Source organism: Pseudorca crassidens, chromosome 8 (assembly GCF_039906515.1).
Source record: "Pseudorca crassidens isolate mPseCra1 chromosome 8, mPseCra1.hap1, whole genome shotgun sequence".
In the NCBI taxonomy this organism is placed as follows: domain Eukaryota; kingdom Metazoa; phylum Chordata; class Mammalia; order Artiodactyla; family Delphinidae; genus Pseudorca; species Pseudorca crassidens.
Window position 1 is genome coordinate 51,556,868 of NC_090303.1, and position 19,982 is coordinate 51,576,849.

General features: G+C 42.2%; 1 protein-coding gene across 1 annotated transcript; it reads left to right on the forward strand.

Moving 5' to 3' along the window:
• Positions 1–5,152: 5,152 nt before the first annotated feature.
• LOC137228589 (protein lifeguard 2-like) lies at positions 5,153–19,919 on the forward strand. Its single transcript, XM_067745535.1, is given in 10 exon segments — positions 5,153–5,423; positions 7,800–7,878; positions 8,593–8,646; positions 9,676–9,770; positions 12,574–12,607; positions 12,702–12,789; positions 14,127–14,216; positions 15,674–15,721; positions 19,768–19,780; positions 19,783–19,919. Coding segments are annotated over 10 exon segments (909 nt in total).
• Positions 19,920–19,982: the final 63 nt, after the last annotated feature.

A 19,982-nucleotide genomic window follows, 5' to 3' on the forward strand; every position in this document is an offset into this window, starting at 1 on the left:
TTTAGCGTGTGTGCCCCATGGTTCCCATGCCCGTGCCTTGGCTCAGAGTGTTCTCTTTGCCGGGAACGTGCTTCCTGTCAACACGTCACACCCGGCGTACCCATCTTGCCAGAATCAGCTCAGGCATCACTTCCTCCAGGAAGCCTCATTCCAGGACTCACATGTCCTTTCTCCCCTCCTCCCAATTAAGTAGCTGTTCCTTGCGGTGGCTATTCCCTCCTTCCACCTTAGGGTACAGCTTTCTACCCGTGTCTCCTTCACCGAACTAGGAGCATGTTGAGGAAAGGAAGTTTGCCTTTTTCCTCTTTGGGTTTCTTCTACCTCCCCACACCTTGCACTTGGTAAGCAGGCGCTAATTAGCAGTCTAATGTGTGGGTTAATACATCAGTCAGCCCGTTGTCAGCTGAATGAACAGCCTCCACTCAGGACAAGTGCCTGCTCCCATTCCCCTCCTCACTGCCCCCGACCTCGTCGTCTGACTTCTCTCACCAAGCAGCCCGAATAAGCTCTCCGCGGCTCCTCACTGGCCTGCAGCCCAAGTAGGCATCTCCCTGTATCATGGCGGTCACCAACGACATCATCATCCACCAGAAAAACCAATGCCGGGGTGCTCCTGGTGGCGCAGTGGTTAAGAATGTCTGCCAGTGCAGGGGACACGGGTTCGAGCCCTGGTCCGGGAAGATCCCACATGCCGCAGAGCAACTAAGCCCATGCACCACAACTACTGAGCCTGCGCTCTAGAGCCCGTGAGCCACAACTACTGAAGCCCGCGCACCGCGCCTAGATCCCATGCTCCGCAATAAGAGAAGCTGCCACAATGAGAAGCCCGCGCACGGCAGCGAAGAGTACCCCAGCTCACTGCGACTAGAAAAAGCCCGTGGGCAGCAAGAAATACCCAATGCAGCCAAAAATAAATAAATTTTTTAAAAATTATTTTAAAAAAGCCAACTTTATCATAAACGAGTCTTATTTGAAATAATTGTGCAGGATCCCTGGTGGAGTTTCATAAGCATCTTCCTTCTGCTTGAGAGAAGGTGATGACATGGTGAGGAGGACACCATGTCCTCTGGAAGACTTTCTGCTAAGGCTTCGGGACACTCCCTGACATGGAGTCAGTTTGGAGATGCTGGCATAGGCCCCCCTGAGACTGAGAACCATGTGCATTGGCTGTGACTGACCATTATGAGGCTCAGCCGAGGGACTTGACTCAGAGCCCGTCTCCTAGGCAGTGGGGTCCCTGGCCCACCCTGTCCTCCAACTGCCACTCCCCTAACTGTCGCTTGGAACTTTGCTTCTCAGTACCCTTGCCTGTGCCTACCTGTCCTTCAGACGACTGCTGGCTTAGGAGCTGGGAAAGCTTTTTGAGGACCAGGTGAAAGCCACATTTTGTGATTCAGGCATTCGCCAGCTCTAGTTTTATAAGGAAAACTCAGCTGTCTTTGATTTTTGTTTCTTTGGTTTTGGTTTTGAGCACTCTAAAATCTTGTTGCCTCTCCCCCTTCCGATTTGCAGGACGTCTGGGGAAGAAACCAACTTGGTTGCTTGAGCATCTTTTAATCCTTCTCAGCTGTGTGTGAAGACGGCTTTCCTCAGAGGAGTTCCAGATTTTATCAAAAAAAGAAATAATTATTTTACTCTTCAAAATGTAAATATATTTTTAATATAAATAATAAATGCTCATTATAAAAATTCATACAATTCTGCTGTGATAGAGATAACCCATTCCTCTGATGTTGGATATTTAGCCTGTTTTAAATTTTTTGCAGTTACAAACAATGAATGATGTAATGAACTTCCTTACACGTGTATTGTTGCCTGTTTGTGTGAGTAGTTTTATGGGATAAATTCCTTAAAATGTAACTGTTGGGTCTAACGATTGATGTTGCCAGATTACTCACCCAAAAAAGTTTACACACCTGCCGCCTCCCGTGAAGTTATCTCAGGGCTGACTTAGCCACTGGACACAGAAGGCACGTTGCCCAGGGCCCAGAATAGTTTTAGGGGTCATGAAAACTTCTTAATTTCTTTTAAAATCAGAAGAAAAAACCGAATATAATAATAATGAATATATAATATACAGTGAATCCAGCCTGGATTATATTTTTTATACTAATGAAGCCATAAAATGTGCTTTTTCCTATTTTATTATGGAGATGGGACCCGTGAAGGCAAATGTGTGTAAGGCCCCTGCAAGTCATAATGTGGTCCTGGCTTATCCATTTCTCCACACCCTTGCAACTCTGAGAATTCTTTTTAGTTTTTGCCAGTCTTTTATGCAAAACAAACAACAAAAAAAGACATTTCATGATTGTTTTTCTTTTCCTTGGTTATTTATGAGATGTGGTCTCCTAAGTTGATTTAAATTGAAAAGTTGATTTAAATTACCATTTAAATTTTCTTTATGAATTGCCTATTTATGCTCCTTTCTCATCTTTCTATTGAGTTGCTCATCTTTTCCTTGTTAAAAAAGTTCTTTTTACATTATAATATTGCAAATTTTATTTTCAGAATTTTGCATTTCAGATTTATTGCTATCTTTTTATGATGATGTTTAAAGTATTCCTGTACCCCAAATCTGGCAAGAATTTGTTACATGGTATCATTCTTACAAAGGCTTACACAAATGTTCATTGATATTTTCTTCTATGGCTATTAATATGTATGATAATATCTTTAATTCATCTGCAAGGCATTTTTGTAAAAGATGTGAAATAACTATTAAACTTTCTTTTCCAAGCATAGCTAATTGTTCCAACACCATGAGACAATAGAAATGCCACCTTTACCAAATATTAATCTCTTATTATATATATGAGTCTATTTCTTGAATCTCGTCCATCCCGTTGATCCGTTTATCGGTTGCCCTGCCAGCACCACACTTTTAATTATTTAGCTTAATTATATTTTGGTCTCTGATTAGGTATATCACTATTCTCCCTCTTCCCCATAATCCTTCTCTTTCAATTTTTGTCTTGATTATTCTCACACATTTGCTCTTTCTGATGAGTTACGTTTTCAAGTGCTGAATTAAAAACTCCATAAGTTTTGTAAAATTTAGAGATTAATTTGAGGAGTACGGGGCAATTTTATAAAACAGCGTCTGCATCCCCAGGCGTGTGGTATCTTGTTCAGACCTTCTTCAGACGCCATTCCCAGCTGGTCCTCAGTTTGTCCAAGTCCTTGCCATCTCAGCAATCTCCTCAGACTCCTCCATGGCTCTCTTTGTGGGACAGGAGGTCAGTAGCAGGGGCTTCCCTGAGTCTTCATGTCCCCAGGAGGTTAACGGGGTCCTTTTTCTTTGTCATTTTTGGTCTGCTTGGTACTGGTTTTCTGAGAACTATGTTCTGCTGCAAAGCGCTGGGGCAAAGCTCATCATAATCTCTTACCTGGATTTCTGGCCTCTTTGCTTCCACTTTTGCTTACTCTGGCCCATTTTCCACACTCGTGCCTCGTGTAATCTTTCTAGTCAGATCCCCATGGCCTCCCACTGGAAGACCTTCAGTGATTCCCCATTGCATTAATTATTCATTGCTGCTGTAAAAAATTACTACAAGTGTAACACCTTAACACAACACAAATTTATTATCTTACAGCTCTGGAAGTCAGAAGTCCGAAATCAGTTTCAGTGGGCTAAAATCAAGATGTCAGCAGGGCTGTATTCTTTTCTGGAAGCTCTAGGGGAGAATACATTTCCTTACCTTTTCTGGGGGGGGGGGGGCACGGTACGCGGGCCTCTCACTGCCGTGGCCTCTCCCGTTGCAGAGCACAGGCTCCGGACGCGCAGGCTCAGCAGCCATGGCCCACGGGCCCAGCCGCTCCGCAGCATATGGGATCTTCCCGGACTGGGGCACGAACCCGTGTCCCCTGCATCGGCAGGCGGACTCTCAACCACTGCGCCACCAGGGAAGCCCCATTCCTTACCTTTTCCGACTTCTACAGGCCTCCCGCATTTCTTGGCTCATGGCCCCTTCCTCCATCCTTAAAAACAGCCACTGTATCACTCTGCCCTATGTTTCTCTTGTCACATCTTCTCTGATGCTGATCCTCCTGCCTCTTATAAGTATGGTCATAAGGACCCTTGTGATTCGACTGGGCCCATCCAGTTGGTCCAGGATCATATTCCCACCTCAGAGTCCCTAACTTCATCACATCGGCAATGTTGCTTTTGCCATATGGAGTAACACGTTCACAGGTTCAGGGATGAGGATGTGGACATCTTTGGGGGACCACTATTCAGTCATGGCTTAGGGTGAACTTGGCTTGCCAGCCCTGCAGTGACTGGCCCCCACTACTCTCCTGTCTAAACTCACTCTGCTTTCCCCTTTGAACTCCCTACTCCAGCCACATGAACTTCTTTCAGTTTCTGGAGCCTGCCCTCTCTGCTTCCTCCAGTCCCGGTCCAGGCTGATTCCTCTGCCTGAGAAAACCTTTCCCTACCTCTTCACCTGACTAACTCCTCTTCATCTTCCAGCCTTGGCTTAAACCTCACTTTCTCTGGAAGGTTTGGACAACCTTTTCTACTCCCTGCATCTTCTCCCAGACTTTTCTGCTCTCATAACATCCTCCATTGCTTCTGGCCCTGCTTATACTGCCTTTTATATTATTGCTTATTTGATTATCTTCTCTCCCAAAATGTAAGCTCTTTGAGGGCAAAGGTGACAAGGGCAGCTCCACACAAGAGGGAGTTTATTAACTCCTTGCAGAATGAATTCATAAACATTAATTTCATAATAGGATAAAAGTTATTATACTCTGCAGGTCTCATATTAAAAGTATTTGTGGGCTTCCCTGGTGGTGCAGTGGTTGACAGTTGCATGGGATGCGGGTTCGTGCCCCGGTCTGGGAGGATCCCACAGGCCGCGGAGCAGCTGGGCCCGTGAGCCATGGCCGCTGAGCCTGCGCGTCCGGAGCCTGTGCTCCGCAATGGGAGAGGCCACAATAGTGAGAGGCCCACGTACTGTAAAAAAAAAAAAAAAAAAAAAAAAGTATTTGTTCATCATTCATTCAACAAATATGTGTTGAGCACTGACTTGGGAAGTACTGAACCAAGGAGTTGAAATTAAGAAAAAAAATCATCTAATGTTATGAAGATGCTAAGGTTGTAGTGGTATGATCATAAGGACCTGAATAACAATTTTCCCTTTCTAGGAAAATGGACTTGGAGGTCAGTGAACCAATAGACTTTAGTTCTGGAGATCATCAACATCTGCTTCGTAAAGCAGTAGATGATACTATCCAGAGCAAGTCTGCTCGGTCCTACGGAATTTCATCTTCAACTCATGGGCCACAACAAACTCATGGGAATCCACGCTCCAAAGCTGGTGAGCGAGGGGATACCTATGTGGTAGAAATTTCAGCAGAGACCACCACAGAGGACAGCAATCCTTTATCTGGCCCATTCTCAGAAGCAGCTATCCGCAGAGGTGAGAATAAAGAAATGACCTTTTCGGAAGAGAAAAGTTCTCTTAAAATGTTTACACAGGGTGGATTGTAGGATTTAATTTTGCTTTTAGTTTTTTCCCAGTCATGCTTTACCATGAAACATGACATAGGGCTGCAATAACAGATGGTCCCCAAGTTTTCCAGGGCATTCATAAATTCATGATACACATATTATGGTGAATAACTTGTGGTTTTCTTAGGAAACGTGAATTAGTCATTGAACGTTCTTGCCTACATACAAGATGATACCATGATATTGGCTTAAGTTTTAAACAATACTAATTCAGAGCCCTACATATTAATTCTGTATAGGAAATACATTCAGCTGTAACAGAAGTCCGAAAAACTGTGGCTTAAATAAATGAGAATTTTTTTTCTTTCATGAAATACGAAGTTGGAAGGTAGGCAATTCAAGGCAAATGCTTAGGTCCCCGGTGAACACTCTGCCACCTTTATGCCTTCTTAGGACCTGGACAACTTGAAGATGGACTGTGAACTTTGAATCTCATTGCTGTCTCCCTGTGGCCCTCACCCTCTACCTTGTGGCTGGAAAGAGGCCTTCTGGAGCTCTTAGTTGGCAGCTGAGGCTGCAATGGCCATTATGACTCCCTGACATGGATGGCAGTTTGTGTTGGTTGTTGGCTCTTTTCTTGTGGCTTGAGCTTCTCATCACATGGGGCTGGGTCCGAAGAAGAGGTAGACCAGATGGACAAGCCCCAGTGTGTAAGCATTTATCAAGTCTCTATTAATCAAACCAGTGCTAATGTCTCACTGGCCAACATGTCATGTGGCCAAGCCCAGCGTCAATGTGGGAGGGCACTCCACAGGTTTTGCCCAATTTAAATTCTTACTTGTCTTCTTGTAATTGGATTGTAAGTGTTCTTTATGTATTAGATCCCTTTTCAGATACATGATACGCAAATATTTTCTGCCAGTTTGTGGGTTTTCTTTTACTTTCTGAAGGTGTCATTTGAAGCACAAAGCTTTTACTTTTGATGAAATCAATTTATTTGTTTTTTTTTCTTTGCTTGTGTTTTAGGTATCATATCTAAAAAAATCATTGCCTAATCCATGCTCACAAAGATTTACACCTATGCTTTCTTCCAAGAATTATATCTTAGGTTTATGTCTATGATCCATGTTTAACTAGTTAACTTTTGTGTATGTATGATATGAGAAAGGGGCCCAAATTCATCATTTTATACGTGTATGTCCAATTGTCCCAGCACAAGTTGTTGAAAAGACTCATCTTTCTCCATTGAATTGTTCTAGTATGTTTGTTAGAAATCAATTGACCATATTTGTAGGATTGACCACAAATGTAAGGGACTATTTTAGGGCTCTCAATTCTACTTCGTTGATCTATATGTCTAGTCTTATGTGGCTGGACCACATTTAACATCTATTCCCTCACAGTCCTTGATACATACTAGATGTGAATTTAATGTTAAGTAAGTGGATATTTTAATGTAGGCAGCACACATATGTTCTGGCATTTTTATTAAGATAGCTCAGTCCTATTTCTTTGTTGTTACACTTCAAATGCACAGTAACTGCCCAGCAGAAGGACACAGTTGACAATCCTATAAGTCAACTTTAAGCAGCATTCTTTCTTTTTTTTTCTTTTAAAACTGGGATAAGGCCACAAAAAAGTAAATGGTCATCACTGGTGTCATATTCCAAGGGCTCCAGGAAAACCTGTGTAGTCAGCTGGAAGTAAGCAAACAGAGATGCCAACATGCTCTGCACTCTGCTTTGGCACGCTATTGTCTTGGAACTCCTTGGTCATACTTAACAATTCGTCAGGTTATCAAGTTTCTGCACAAGCAGGAGGGAAGGGAGTTGCTAAAGGCAGGGAGGATAGAGAGAAAAGTGGTGGAGAAGCTCTGCAAACTCCCTGCAGCCCAAGTCCCTCTGCAGAGGGGTAAACGCCCTCTCCCTCGGTAGTTCTGAGCGCATCACTGGGCTCCATCTATGCAGGGGTGCAGCTGAATCCCTAATGATGGGTTTGCAACATTCTGAGACTTTCAGGTCACTTTTGGTCCTAAGGAGGATGGGGTGTCCATAATAAGGAATTAAATCCCTGAGTTTGGTCTTTAAAATTTGGGGGCTTTCATGGATAAACCCTCAGATCTTCAATAAAATGCCTCTAACAGTCTGGACTGAGTCTTTTCCGAGAGTTCTGCAGAGCTGTATTGTTGTAACTCTATTGGCCAACTCTAAATTAGCACTCCCTTTCCTATCATCAAAAAAATCAGAGGAAAATTTTCTTTCATTAAGTGTCAAAAATAGGTAATTACATTTATATTTTTACTTTTGAATATCGTGTCATAAAAATAAGCTTTCTGTCTCCTCAGCTTTCATCGTAAAAGTGTTCTTCCTCCTGTCAGTTCAGCTGCTGATCACTGGGGCAATCATCAGCCTGTTTCTTTTCTGGTAAGTCTTTATTACTGATGTAAATTAAGTATTAAGCTGCCCATATTAATTCTCACTGAATAGCTCAATTTAATTTTTATCATTAAAAGATTATCTATTTTTCCTTAATCATTCATAGGATATAATATTTCTGTCGCTTTGTTTTTCTGAGGCAACTTCTAGACGAAGGTGTTGGTAGATTTCTGGAGTTTAACTTCCTAAGCTAAGAATTTTCCCTTATTTTGGGCACTATTTTCTTTTTTATTTTCGCCAAGCTATTTCCACAGATAAAATTGGGTAAAGGAAGAAAGGTGAGACTATGGAGGCCTTGGAGGCTGGAGCTCTGTTAAATGCAGAAGTTATTTCAGGGACTATGATCCGTCATGGCTTAAACCCATCCTTTGAAAATCTGTGTTTACAAACAAACATATGAGAATTTGATTACTTTTGCTTTGGGTACATATCAATCTCAGTATTTTTTAAAATTAAAACTTCACTAGGACATTTGCATTTATCCAAATTTCACTTACAACTTAAGACTGTGCTTTTTTGTGAATCTATTTTAAGAAGCAAGATACAGTTTTATGTTTTACTGTTTCCTTTCCCATCTGTCATTGTCAACCATTTAGGGTTTCCCCCCTTTCTTCTCATGAGATTGTTTAACGTCTACTTAAATATTACACTAGTTAGCAAAATAAGCTACTTATTGTGTAAAACTATTATTTTTTTAACCAGGAAGGCTTTAAGAGTTTGGGTGGTCAAGAATCCCTGGTTCACCTACGCACTCTTGTAAGTATTATTGGATTAAATTAAAAGTTTTTTCCACTAGCTATTGATTGATGTCCTTATTAAAAATTAGGTAAAGGTATAACATTCTTTTTTTAAATTAATTAATTAATTAATTTTTGGCTGTGTTGGGTCTTTGTTGCTACACGTGGGTTTTCTGTAGTTGCGGCAAGTTGGGGCTACTCATCATTGTGGTGCGTGGGCTTCTCATTGCGGTGGCTTCTCTTGTTGCAGAGCACGGGCTCTAGGCACATAGGTTTCAGTAGCTGTGGCATGCAGGCTCAGTAACTGTGGCTCGCGGGCTGTAGAGCACAGGCTCAGTAGTTGTGGCGCACGGGCTTAGTTGCTCCTCAGCATGTGGGATCTTCCTGGACCGGGGCTTGAACCCATGTCCCTTGCATTGGCAGGTGAATTCTTAAACACTGCGCCACCAGGGAAGTCCCAAGGTATAACATTCTTGAAATGACAAAATTATAAAGATGGAAAATAAGCAAATTAGTGGTTGCTGGGAGTTAGGGGTGTGTGTGTGTGTGTGTGTGTGTGCGCGTGTGTGTGTTACCATAATGGGATGGTAGGATATCTTAATGATGAGATAGTTCCACATCTTGATTGTGGTGCTGGTTACATGGATCTGCACATAGATTTGCATCATAGGTCTATGACATAGCATTACGTATATACATGCTGTACCAATGTTACATTACTGGTTTGGGTATTCTACTTTAAATATGTAATATGGGGGGAAACTGAGCAAAGGTTACACAGGACCTCTGTTCCCTTGTAGTTTCCTGTGAATCTACAAGTATTTCAAAATAAAAAATTTGAAAAAAGAACCCACAAGCTGTGTATGGATGGCAATGAGAAAAGTTAATTTTAAAAGCAAAAAAAAAAAAAAAAAAGAGGTAAAGGTAATAATCTACATTTTTGTTTACTTTATAATACTTATTATCAGATAATACATCTCTATATCTATCTACCTATAATATATCATATGATATAAGCAAATAACACATGGTTTTAAATTATCCCCAGGCCAGCATTTTTTGTTGTATTTATTATACTTCCTTGCTGTGGGAAGCTCCGCCGCCAGGTGCCTGTGAATTACATTCTTCTGGGATTATTTGTAAGTAAACCTCATTAGCATCCGTTGTCGTTCATCTCTGAAATATATTTTCATCACATTATTAAATTAATTCCATTTATTGTGGAAAATATTTCTGTGGAATAATACAGATAGAAATTATTTGTGAGACATTCTCTTGGATGAATTTTGAAGTCATAAACTTACTTATGACCTGGAATCCACACCCTTTTAACAAACTAGAGAATTTGGAGACCATGGGCTATTCCTCTGTGCCAGCAAACTTGCTTCTGAGAGGCCCACTCTGGAGTCTGGGCTACATTTCAGGAACAGTTAACCTGACTGTCCTCTGTCAGAGACAAAAAACACATTTTGCTGTGGAGAGTGAGTTCACAAATTGTGTGCAAGAAATGTAATTTTCCTTATTTTTGTAAAATTTATTTTATTTCTATTTCAATGTGTCCTGACTCTATTGCAATTGAGGTTTCTGTTTATTAATGTTTATACCAGTCAAGCCAAACCTCTTGCCTCCTGGAAGCAGTGGACTCTCTGAAACTCACTGACAATAGTATTTGCTCCTCTTAGGAAAACCCAGAACAGAATCTCAGTATGATTTAGTGTTCTGGAAAGAAAGTCAGATTCTTTGCGATTGCTCCCATGAACTGCTGACCACCCTTCCCTGTGAAGATTTACTTACCAATTCACTTGTTCCTCACCTGGTTCCATATCAGAGTTGAGGTAGCTTATAAAATATGCAAAATAGGCCTTCCCTGGTGGCGCAGTGGTTGAGAGTCCACCTGCCGATGCAGGGGACACAGGTTCGTGCCCCGGTCCGGGAAGATCCCACATGCCGAGGAGCGGCTGGGCCCGTGAGCCATGGCCGCTGAGCCTGCGCGTCCGGAGCCTGTGCTCCGCAACGTGAGAGGCCACAACAGTGAGAGGCCCGCGTACCGCAAAAAAAAAAAAAAAAAAAAAAAAAAGTATATATATATATATATATATATATATGCAAAATATAAGAAGATAAGATAAATTGGTGGGGAAATCTGATGGAAGGAAAATAAAGCCAGAGGTGAGATTCGTGCGCAAAATGCATAGTTCCACGCATTTGAGTGTGATGAGCCTAGATTTGGATCTGCGCCTCCTGGTGGTCAACGTGAGCAAGGACACACGGCCAAGGATGAGGTTCTCTGTGGGTACCACACAGCGTCCAGTGTGAATTATATGTCGGGAAGAACAGTTTCCTCATGACGCTGGAGAAGACTGTCCCTTTGATACCCACATTTGGGCATTTCTTCAGCTGACGGAGCATTGAGGGGCCTTTCTTAGTTGGTGTGGATACACTGCTCATTGTCCAGGTGAGCGAGTAGAGTCTCCCAGTTCCTCCACTTAACAGCAGAGACCACACTCAGAAGGGGTGGGAGTTAAAAGCCAGACATAGAAAGACACTGGGAATCCTGGGGAAGAGACGATGGGACGGGGAGAGGTATTTTTCCAGAAATTTTTGGATGTTTTCTTTTAACTTTTTCAATAGTTCTAATGTTTATTTCAAGAAGAGATCAAAGTTATTGATCTCAAAGGAAGCTCTCATCGCCAAGGTTTTGCTATTTATTTCTAAGCTGGTAACAGCCTAAGAGAAGAAATATTATAAAAGGGAAGGTCGAAAGCAAGTACATTGTTAAAATATCATGTGTACATGGAATAGGTGCACTTAAAAAAAAAAACCTGTAAGGTCAATAAAGACAGCTTACTTTGGTCCGTTGAACAAAGTAGAGAATCAGGCTTATCCACTGGGTTTGGGAGATCCAGAGAGGCAATCCGGGACTCCCGGGACTCCGGTTCTTTTCCAGTCTCCAATCCTGGACGTCATTAGCCAGCTGACGAAGTTCAAAGCCTCTCAGGCAGTCCTAGCACTGAGGATAGGATGTGTCCTCACATTTACTCCCAGAGACTAGAAGGTTCTTTCCTGGCTCTTGCCATGGACCAGCTAGTCTCTGGATCTGTCTCTGATGGAGCATACTACCAGCTGGGGAATGTCCTCAGGCCCTGCAGCCACTGCTGACTGTAGTTCTCACTGGCCTGCTGGCTGTCCTGGAGCCTGACTGTGGGCCTGGGCACATCCTCATAGCCTTTTTGGTCTCATCCTCCAGCTTGACTGCCTTCTGGCTCTCATCCCCTCCCTCTCTCCCTCACTGCCCCATCCCTGGCTCCATTTGGACCATGGGAACCCTCCAGCCCCCATAGAGCCCCCATACAGACCCAATGGAGCCCCAGTGCAGCCCTCTTCAGAGCCCTGGATTGGCACCTACCAGTGCAGCTCCATACTTTGTAGGTGTGTCCTCCAGCTCATCCCCTGGTAGAGGTCTCAATCCTCATTCCACGTCTGAGGTTTGAAGTATTTTATTCTCATCCAAGCACTATGGGAAAGGTCAGTACAGAAACCTTTGGTGGAGCGTCAGTAGAAATAGCATATCCTGCTCTGATAAAATGTTAAGATTCTGTGTGGATGGCCCTATTTGATTAATGACAATATGGTCTACAGATAAAGCTTTTACCTTGGTTTCCACATTCCTAATTAATACATATTTAAGTCGCTGAATATGTTGAAAGTTACTATTGTGTTCTAAGAAATATTTACACATGAAATAATTTTTTCTGTCAGTCTTGGGGAGAACGATAAGGAAATGTTTGTTTCCGTTATTTATTTCCCATATTCATAGCCTGTAGCTTTGTGCGCTGGGATCATACATATTCCCAATAGCTCACTAGACCCTGCCAGAATGCACAAACCTCAAACCATCTCTTCTGGATTTTGGCCTTGGGATTCAGGCTTCTGATTCATTCTGATTTACTTCAAGGTCTGCTGCTAGGAACCGTGTCAGTGTAAGTCTTTGATACACATTTGTGTGTGTGTGTGTGTGTGTGTGTGCTTTTCTTTGAATGTTATGTGAACAATAATCACAGTCTCTGGTTTTAGTTTCTATAATGCCGAGGAAGTGTTATGGGCAACGGCAGGAACCGCTCTAGTGACGATATCACTCACTTTATTTGCTCTTCAAACAAAAGTACATATTATTGAAGCAGATTTCTGTCATAAGGGAGTGTGTGAATATGTTTCTTTGCCCCTCCTGACCCATTCTTCTCCCTCCTCCCTCGGGCTCTCGGCTTTCTGTGGGCCTCACCTCCATGGAGTCCTTGCCTTCAGGCTTCTGGCTTTCCTAGTAACCATGTTTAAAAAGTAAAAGGAGACAGGTAAAATTAGTTTTAATAATATATTTCATTTAACCCAGTATATGTGAAGTGTTATCATTTCGACATGTAATCAGTATAGCAAAAATATTGAGATACCTTACATTCTTTATTTCGAAATTCAAACCCAGTGTGTATTTTATACTTGCAGCAATCTCAGTTTGAACTAACTGCATTTCCAGTGCTCAGTGGCCAAGTGTATTGAAAGCACAGCTCTAGACAAACTTTCTTAGCAGGCATCAGAGTCACCCGGAGAGCGTGTGGAACACAGAATTCACTCCTCCTGGAGTTGCTGCTTCACAATGTCTGGCAATGGGGGCCGATAATTTACATTTCCCAGGCACTGCTGATGCTTCCGGCCTGAGAACCAGACTCGGTGACCTGGTAGATTATTCTCTTGGTGTGGTAAGGGTAGGGAGTGAAATAGGAAAAATAGAGGAATTAGGAAAACACTCTTGCAAGAAAATACCTTGGATTCTTTTGCTTCCTAATCCATTCTTTTTTCAGGCCAGAAGATGAATATTCCTCTTTCTTTAAAAAAAATTCTAATCTTCCCTAGGCTGACTTGGTTACTGATTTATAGAAGCAAAACCAAAAAGCATATTAATAAATTTTAAGATTACAAAAGAATAATTAATAGTAATTTTTGAAAGCTTAGTATATGTATTTTTATTGAAATATATACATACAAATGTGAAAAAGGTACCCAGTTAACATCTTTGTCTATTTAATTCCATTAATGTAGTCTATGCATATGCTTTTAAAAATATGAATGATTATGACCATACTATACTTACAAATTTACATCCTGCTTATTCAGTACATTTTTTATTAGGGAAAATTTTATATAGATACAAAGAATACTTTAATAAACTCCCATGTGCCCATTACCTAGTTTCAAAAATTATCAATTTGTGGCTCCTGTTATTTCATCCATATCCTACCCTTTTCTCCCTCCTGAAGAAATACAACACTTTTTATGTAGCATTTTTCAGTGCTTAGGGGCTAATGGATTTCCATGGTTCTTGGGATTAGCCAGGGGAAATGATTAGCAAATGGGCCAGTTTCTGTCTAGCGGGTACACGATGCATCTCTGAACACCTTGAAATTGCTTATGGATGATAATTTAATTGGTTTTGTGTTGTTTCCTCAGTGCGGTTTCACCTTGCTAAATGGAATGCTGTTTGTTTTACTCTTCGTACTTATTATCTATGGAATTCTCTTAATCTTCATACGATCATATGTAAGTGGGATCCCCTTTGTAAACCTCAGAGAATTGTTAGAATATAGGGTGAAGTGCTGGTTGTGTTGTTGGTCTGGATCCTCTGAGAAGCAGACACCAGATGGGTGAAACTTGCAAGGACTGTGATAGGAGAAATGTCTGTGGGAGAAAAGTGTGGCGGCAACGAAGGCTGGGAGAGCTGTCAGACCACGACAGCATATGTGACCCCAGGTTCAGGAGAGGGAAGGAAGGTGGGAGCACTCTGGATGTGGTGCCGTCAGGGGCTCCTGGAGCTAACGTGGACCATTACAGCAGTCCGGGGTCTCCCAGGAAGGTCCTGCTGCCCCCACCTGAGACGGTGAAGCGTGACCCAGGAGCAAACTACAGTGGGTTGCACCACACAGCCACCGGACCCTGGTCAGTTACATGCCCCTCCCCGTAGCTGGAGGTCTGTGAGGCCACCTGCTGCACCAGTTGTGGTAGGGGACCACTGACAGGAGGTCTGGGCATGAAGATTGAGCTCCGACCCTAGGCGACAGCTGCCCTCCCCCCAGAGGATCTTGGGGTGACAGACCCTTGTTCTAAGTATGTCCAACCTTGCTGGACTCTGGCAATTTTGAATCCTTCAGACTCCAGTTGTCAGCTGTTTTCTTACACCTAGCTCAGTCTGGAAACACTGTGCCTCCCTCTCTGTGTCACTGACTCCTGATTTCTCTCTTTCCTCAAGAACGTTCCCTGGTTAGCAGAGTGCTCCCCATGCCTCTAGGACTAGCTTTCTCCTCCTAAAGAGTGAACGCTATTATGCTTCTCAGATGTTATACACCACTTCCTTTTGCTCTTCTACAGCCAAACCCTTTGGCATTTAGGCCAATTTGTCACATATTCTGATCAGGGTTGTTCTGGTTGCAAGGAACACACACCCCTCAGACTAGGTCAAGGCAAAGACCCAGAGACTCTCATGGAGCTCCTAGGTGGGAAGAAGAGCCAGAATTCATGGAAAAGGAAACCCCACCTCCCTTTCTTGAACTGAGGTGATTGGCCATCTCTGCTTGTGTAGTAATATCTCCAGCACTAGCTAATGATAGAACTGCCGCCTGGATTCCTCTATCCTGAGAATTGATTTCTGACTGGCCTAGAGCATCTGTTTGATCCTGGTCACAGGGAAGAGGCTCTTGGTCGGTCAAGAGATTCACTGCTGTTGGAGTGTTATCATCCACCTCTTGTCAATCAGCTCTAGCAAGGCTGTGTGAGAGTCACTATGTTCCCTGAGCTGAGGGGAGGGCACATTCTCTTGAAGAACTATGTGGATGGGGCTTGCTGAATGGAATTGAGTGGATGCTGTTCACTATGTTCAAGAAAAGATTCTCTCCACAGCTTTGACTTTCTTAATATCTTATCTAACAGCAGTGACCTAAGTGATCCCCTGAGTTGTTCCAAGTCTTACTCTTAATATACAGTTGTTTCCTTTCTTTTTGCAGTGGTTGCATCTATTGTATGCTGGACTTGGTACTGTGATCTTCTCACTCGTAAGCGCATTTCTCCCTTTCTTTGACAAAGAGTATGGTACGTGCATTGATGGGGCCCTAAGCCCTCTGCTAGGCCTGGAGTCAAGTGGAGTCAGTAATTTACTGGAAAGCTCCCCAGGTCACTTGCTCCTTCCTCTGTCTTCTTGTCCTCCTCCTCCTCCTTTTTATTTTTTATAAAGACAATTCTTTTTAGAGCAGTTTTAGGTTCTTAGTAAAACCAAAAGAAGAGTACAGAGATTTCCCATATACTCCAGCCTCCATACACGCATGGCCTTCCCCATTATCAATATCCCCCACCAAAGTGGTACATTTATTACAATGGATGAACCTACATTGACATATCATAATCACCCAAAGTCCGTAGTCTACATTAAGGCTCACTCTTGGTGTTGTACATTCTATGGGTTTGGACAAATGTATAATGATATGTGTCCATCATTTTAATATCATACAGAATATTTTCACTGCTCAAAAAATCCTCTTTGTTCTACCAGTTGATCCCTCCCCATCCCCAACCCCTGGCAACCACTAATTTTCTTACTGTTTCCAAGTTTTGCCTTTTCCAGAATGTCATAGAGTAGGAATCATACAATATTAAGCCTTTTCAAATTGGCTTCTTTTACTTAGTATTTGCACTTAAGATTCCTCCATGTCTTTTCATGGCTTGGTAGGTCATTTCTTTTTAGTGTTGAATAATATTCCACCATCTTGATATAATATTCCACCACCACAGTTAATTTATTCATTCACCTACTGAGGTGAATCTTGTTTGCTCTCAAGTTTTGGCAATTATGAATAAATCTGCTATAAACATCCATGTGCAGGTTTTTGTGCGGACAGATGATTTCAACTCCTTTGGGTAGATACCAAGGAGCATGTTCACTGGATCATACAGTAAGAGTATGTTTAGTTTTGTAAGACTGTATTCCAAAGTGGTTGTAATACTTTGTATTCTCACTAGCAGTGTATGAGAGTTCCTGTTGCTCCATGTCCTCACCAGCATTTGGTATTGTCAGTGTTCCAGAATTTGGCCATTCTAATAGGTGTGTAGTGGTATCTTATTGTAATTTTTTTTTTTTTTTTTGTGGTGCGCCGGCCTCTCACTGTTGTGGCCTCTCCCGTTGCGAAGCACAGGCTCCGGATGCACAGGCTCAGTGGCCATGGCTCACGGGCCCAGCCGCTCCGTGGCATGTGGGATCTTCCTGGACCGGGGCACGAACCTGTGTCCCCTGCATCGGCAGGTGGACTCTCAACCACTGCGCCACCAGGGAAGCCCTTATTGTAATTTTAATTTGCATTTCCCTGATGATATATGATGTAGAGCATCTTTTCATATGCTTACTTGCCATTTGTATATCTTCTTTGGTGAAGTGTCTGTTAAGTTCTTGGGCCCATTTTGTAATCAAGTTGTTTGTTTTCTTATTGTTGAGTTTTAAGAGTTCTTTGTATATTTAGGAGAACTGTCCTTTATCAGATATTTCTTTTGTAAATATTTTCTCCCAGTCTGTGGCTTGTATTATCATTATCTTCACACTGTCTTTCACAGAGCAGACATTTTTAATTTTAATGAAGTCTAGTTTATCCACTCTTTCTTTCATGGATCATACTTTTGGTGTCATATCTAAAAAAATCATCACCACACCCAAGGTCATCTAGGTTTTCTCCTATGTTATCTTCTAGGAGTTTTATGTTTTACATTTAAGTCTATGATTCATTATGAGTTATTTTGTGAAAGGTGTAAGATCTGTGTCTAGATTCATGTTTTTGGCATGTGGATGTCCAGTTGTTTCAGCACCATTTGTTGAAGAGACTATGTTTACTCCGTTGTATTGCCTTTGCTCTTTATTCTGTCCTGTTGATCTATTTGTTTAATCTTTTCACCAATACCACACTATCTTGATTACTGTAGCTTTATAGTAAATCTTGTTGTCTGGTAGCATCAGTCCTCCAACTTTGTTCTTTTCCTTCAGTATTGTATTGGCTATTCTGGGTCTTTTGTCTCTCCATGTGGTTTGTCAATATCCACAAAATAACTTGCTGGGATTTTGATTGGGATTGTGTTGAATCTATAGATCAAGTTGGGAAGAACTGATATTTTGTAAATAGTGAGTCTTCCTATCCACGAACATGGAATGTCTCTCCATTTATTTAGTTCTTCCTTGATCTCATTCATCAGAGATTTATAGTTTTCCTCATATAGTTCTTGTACATATTTTGTTACTTATACCTAAGTATTTAAGTTTTTTGGATGCTAATGTGAATGGTATTGTGTTTTTAATTTCCAATTTCACTTATACATTGCTGCATATAGGAAAGTAATTGACTGTTGTATAGTAACTTTGCATCCTACAACCTTGTGATAATTGCTTATTGAACCCTCAGATGCTCCTGGGGCTTCTAATCCTGACCAGGGCTTCCCTGTGGGCTGTCTGTCTCTTGCATGGTGTCCTGAGCCCTCTTCCCCTGGGGTTGGGGGGAAGACAGCTGGATCCCATCTCACCTTACTCTCCCACTTTCCTGTCTGCCTTCAAACATATAACCTCACCTGAGAGGTGCACTCCTAACCGCCAATACATGAAATGATTAGGAGTCATTATCTCTCTTGTAAGAAGAAATAAGATAAAGTCAGGGGTTCTTGGAGGGGAGGAAGAAAGAAAAGCACTTTTCCACAGAAGGACTCCAGGGTGACAGATGGAGGCTAAGAGCAAGGCTGGAAGCTCAGCTGCTGGAGGCCTTTTTTAAAGGATGACCAACTGTCCTCATTTCCCTGGGACTGAGGGGTTTCTGAAGACACACAAAAGTCCTGGGCAAACTGGAATGGTTGGTCATTCTAGCTTTTTCTGCCACAGAGTTACTGGAATCAGACATAGGGAGAGGGAGGATAAGTGGGAAGGGACTTAGTGGTCCAGGTGAAGCAGCCGCTTTGGCAACCCCCAGACTTGGGTTTGACTCTCTTCTCTGCCACCTGCTACAGTGTGATCTTCCCTTCTTGGAGGCTCTGTTAACCTCACCTGCCTCAACTGGGTCATTCCCATATTACATGAGATGACATCTATCATGAACTGATACGAGGCTACCCAGAAGGTGCCCCATTCTTTTCCTCCTGTTTCTTTCCTCCCTTTCTCCTCATTCTTAGAAGGCTGAGTGGGAACCAGGACACAGGGAGAGCTGATACCTGAATTACTTGGGACAGGTTTCCCTGTAGTGGATGTTGTTCTAAAATGGATTATTTTAAAGAGTCTTTAAAACCCCAAGAATTCTTTGTAATGCCAGGGTTGACCTGTCTGATGCGTCTGCCTCACAGCACTAGACTCTTAGTCTACAGGCTGGATATAAAGACCTGAGGAGCAGCTTGTTTTCTTTTCCTCCTTCTAATGCACTTGTGCTGCCCACATCTGCTCACTTTGCAACAAACACAAGGGTGAGAGGGCTCTCTGACTTTTTTTCTTGATGCTTTAGAAGCTCATAATTTTACCTACTGCAGCTGAGCTAAAACATTTAATTGGGGTTTATTTAACCATATGAGTCTTCTCATTCTATTTTGAAATACTGACATCGTCACAAAGCCATCTCCAATGTCAAGTTTTGAAAAATGCTATCACCCAAAGGAAAGTTCAGAATTATTGCTGTGGGTGAATCTAAATGTTGGGGAACCATCTTTATTTTCATTCTTTTTTTCAGTGAGAACACGTGGGAAAATCACAAACACAGGGCATTTTGTAGTTTCTCTCTGTGTCCAATCTGCCCACCTGGTCTACATCATTGGCTAAAGGCACAGAGCTTTCTGGACTTGGAAGGAAAGGAAAGTAAGGCTCACATATTTGGTCCCACTGGCTTCAGGAGAATGAAACACTTGCTTTAATAGATAAAGCATAAACTTGGGGACATCATGAATGATTGAGGCTGTAAGAATAATATCTATAGCCACAAATTTACTCTCTGTGATGTATTTACTGATGGGAAATAATTTTTCCAGATAATTTTAGGATACTTATTTGATAGAAATGTACAACTTAAGTAGCTAATTCTTCTTTCTTTTCTTTAAGTACTTGGTGATGGATGGGAGGTGATGGTGGGAGGGCGCCATCATCATTCTGACCTGGACCCTGAAGAGTATGTTTTTGCTGCCCTGAACATCTACATGGACATAATCAACCTTTTCCTTTTTATTTTGCAACTGATTGGACTGGGACGGTAGTCATACGGCCAAGCCTGGCTCGTGCTGAAAAGAGGGAAGGAGGGATGTCTGTGAAGACATACA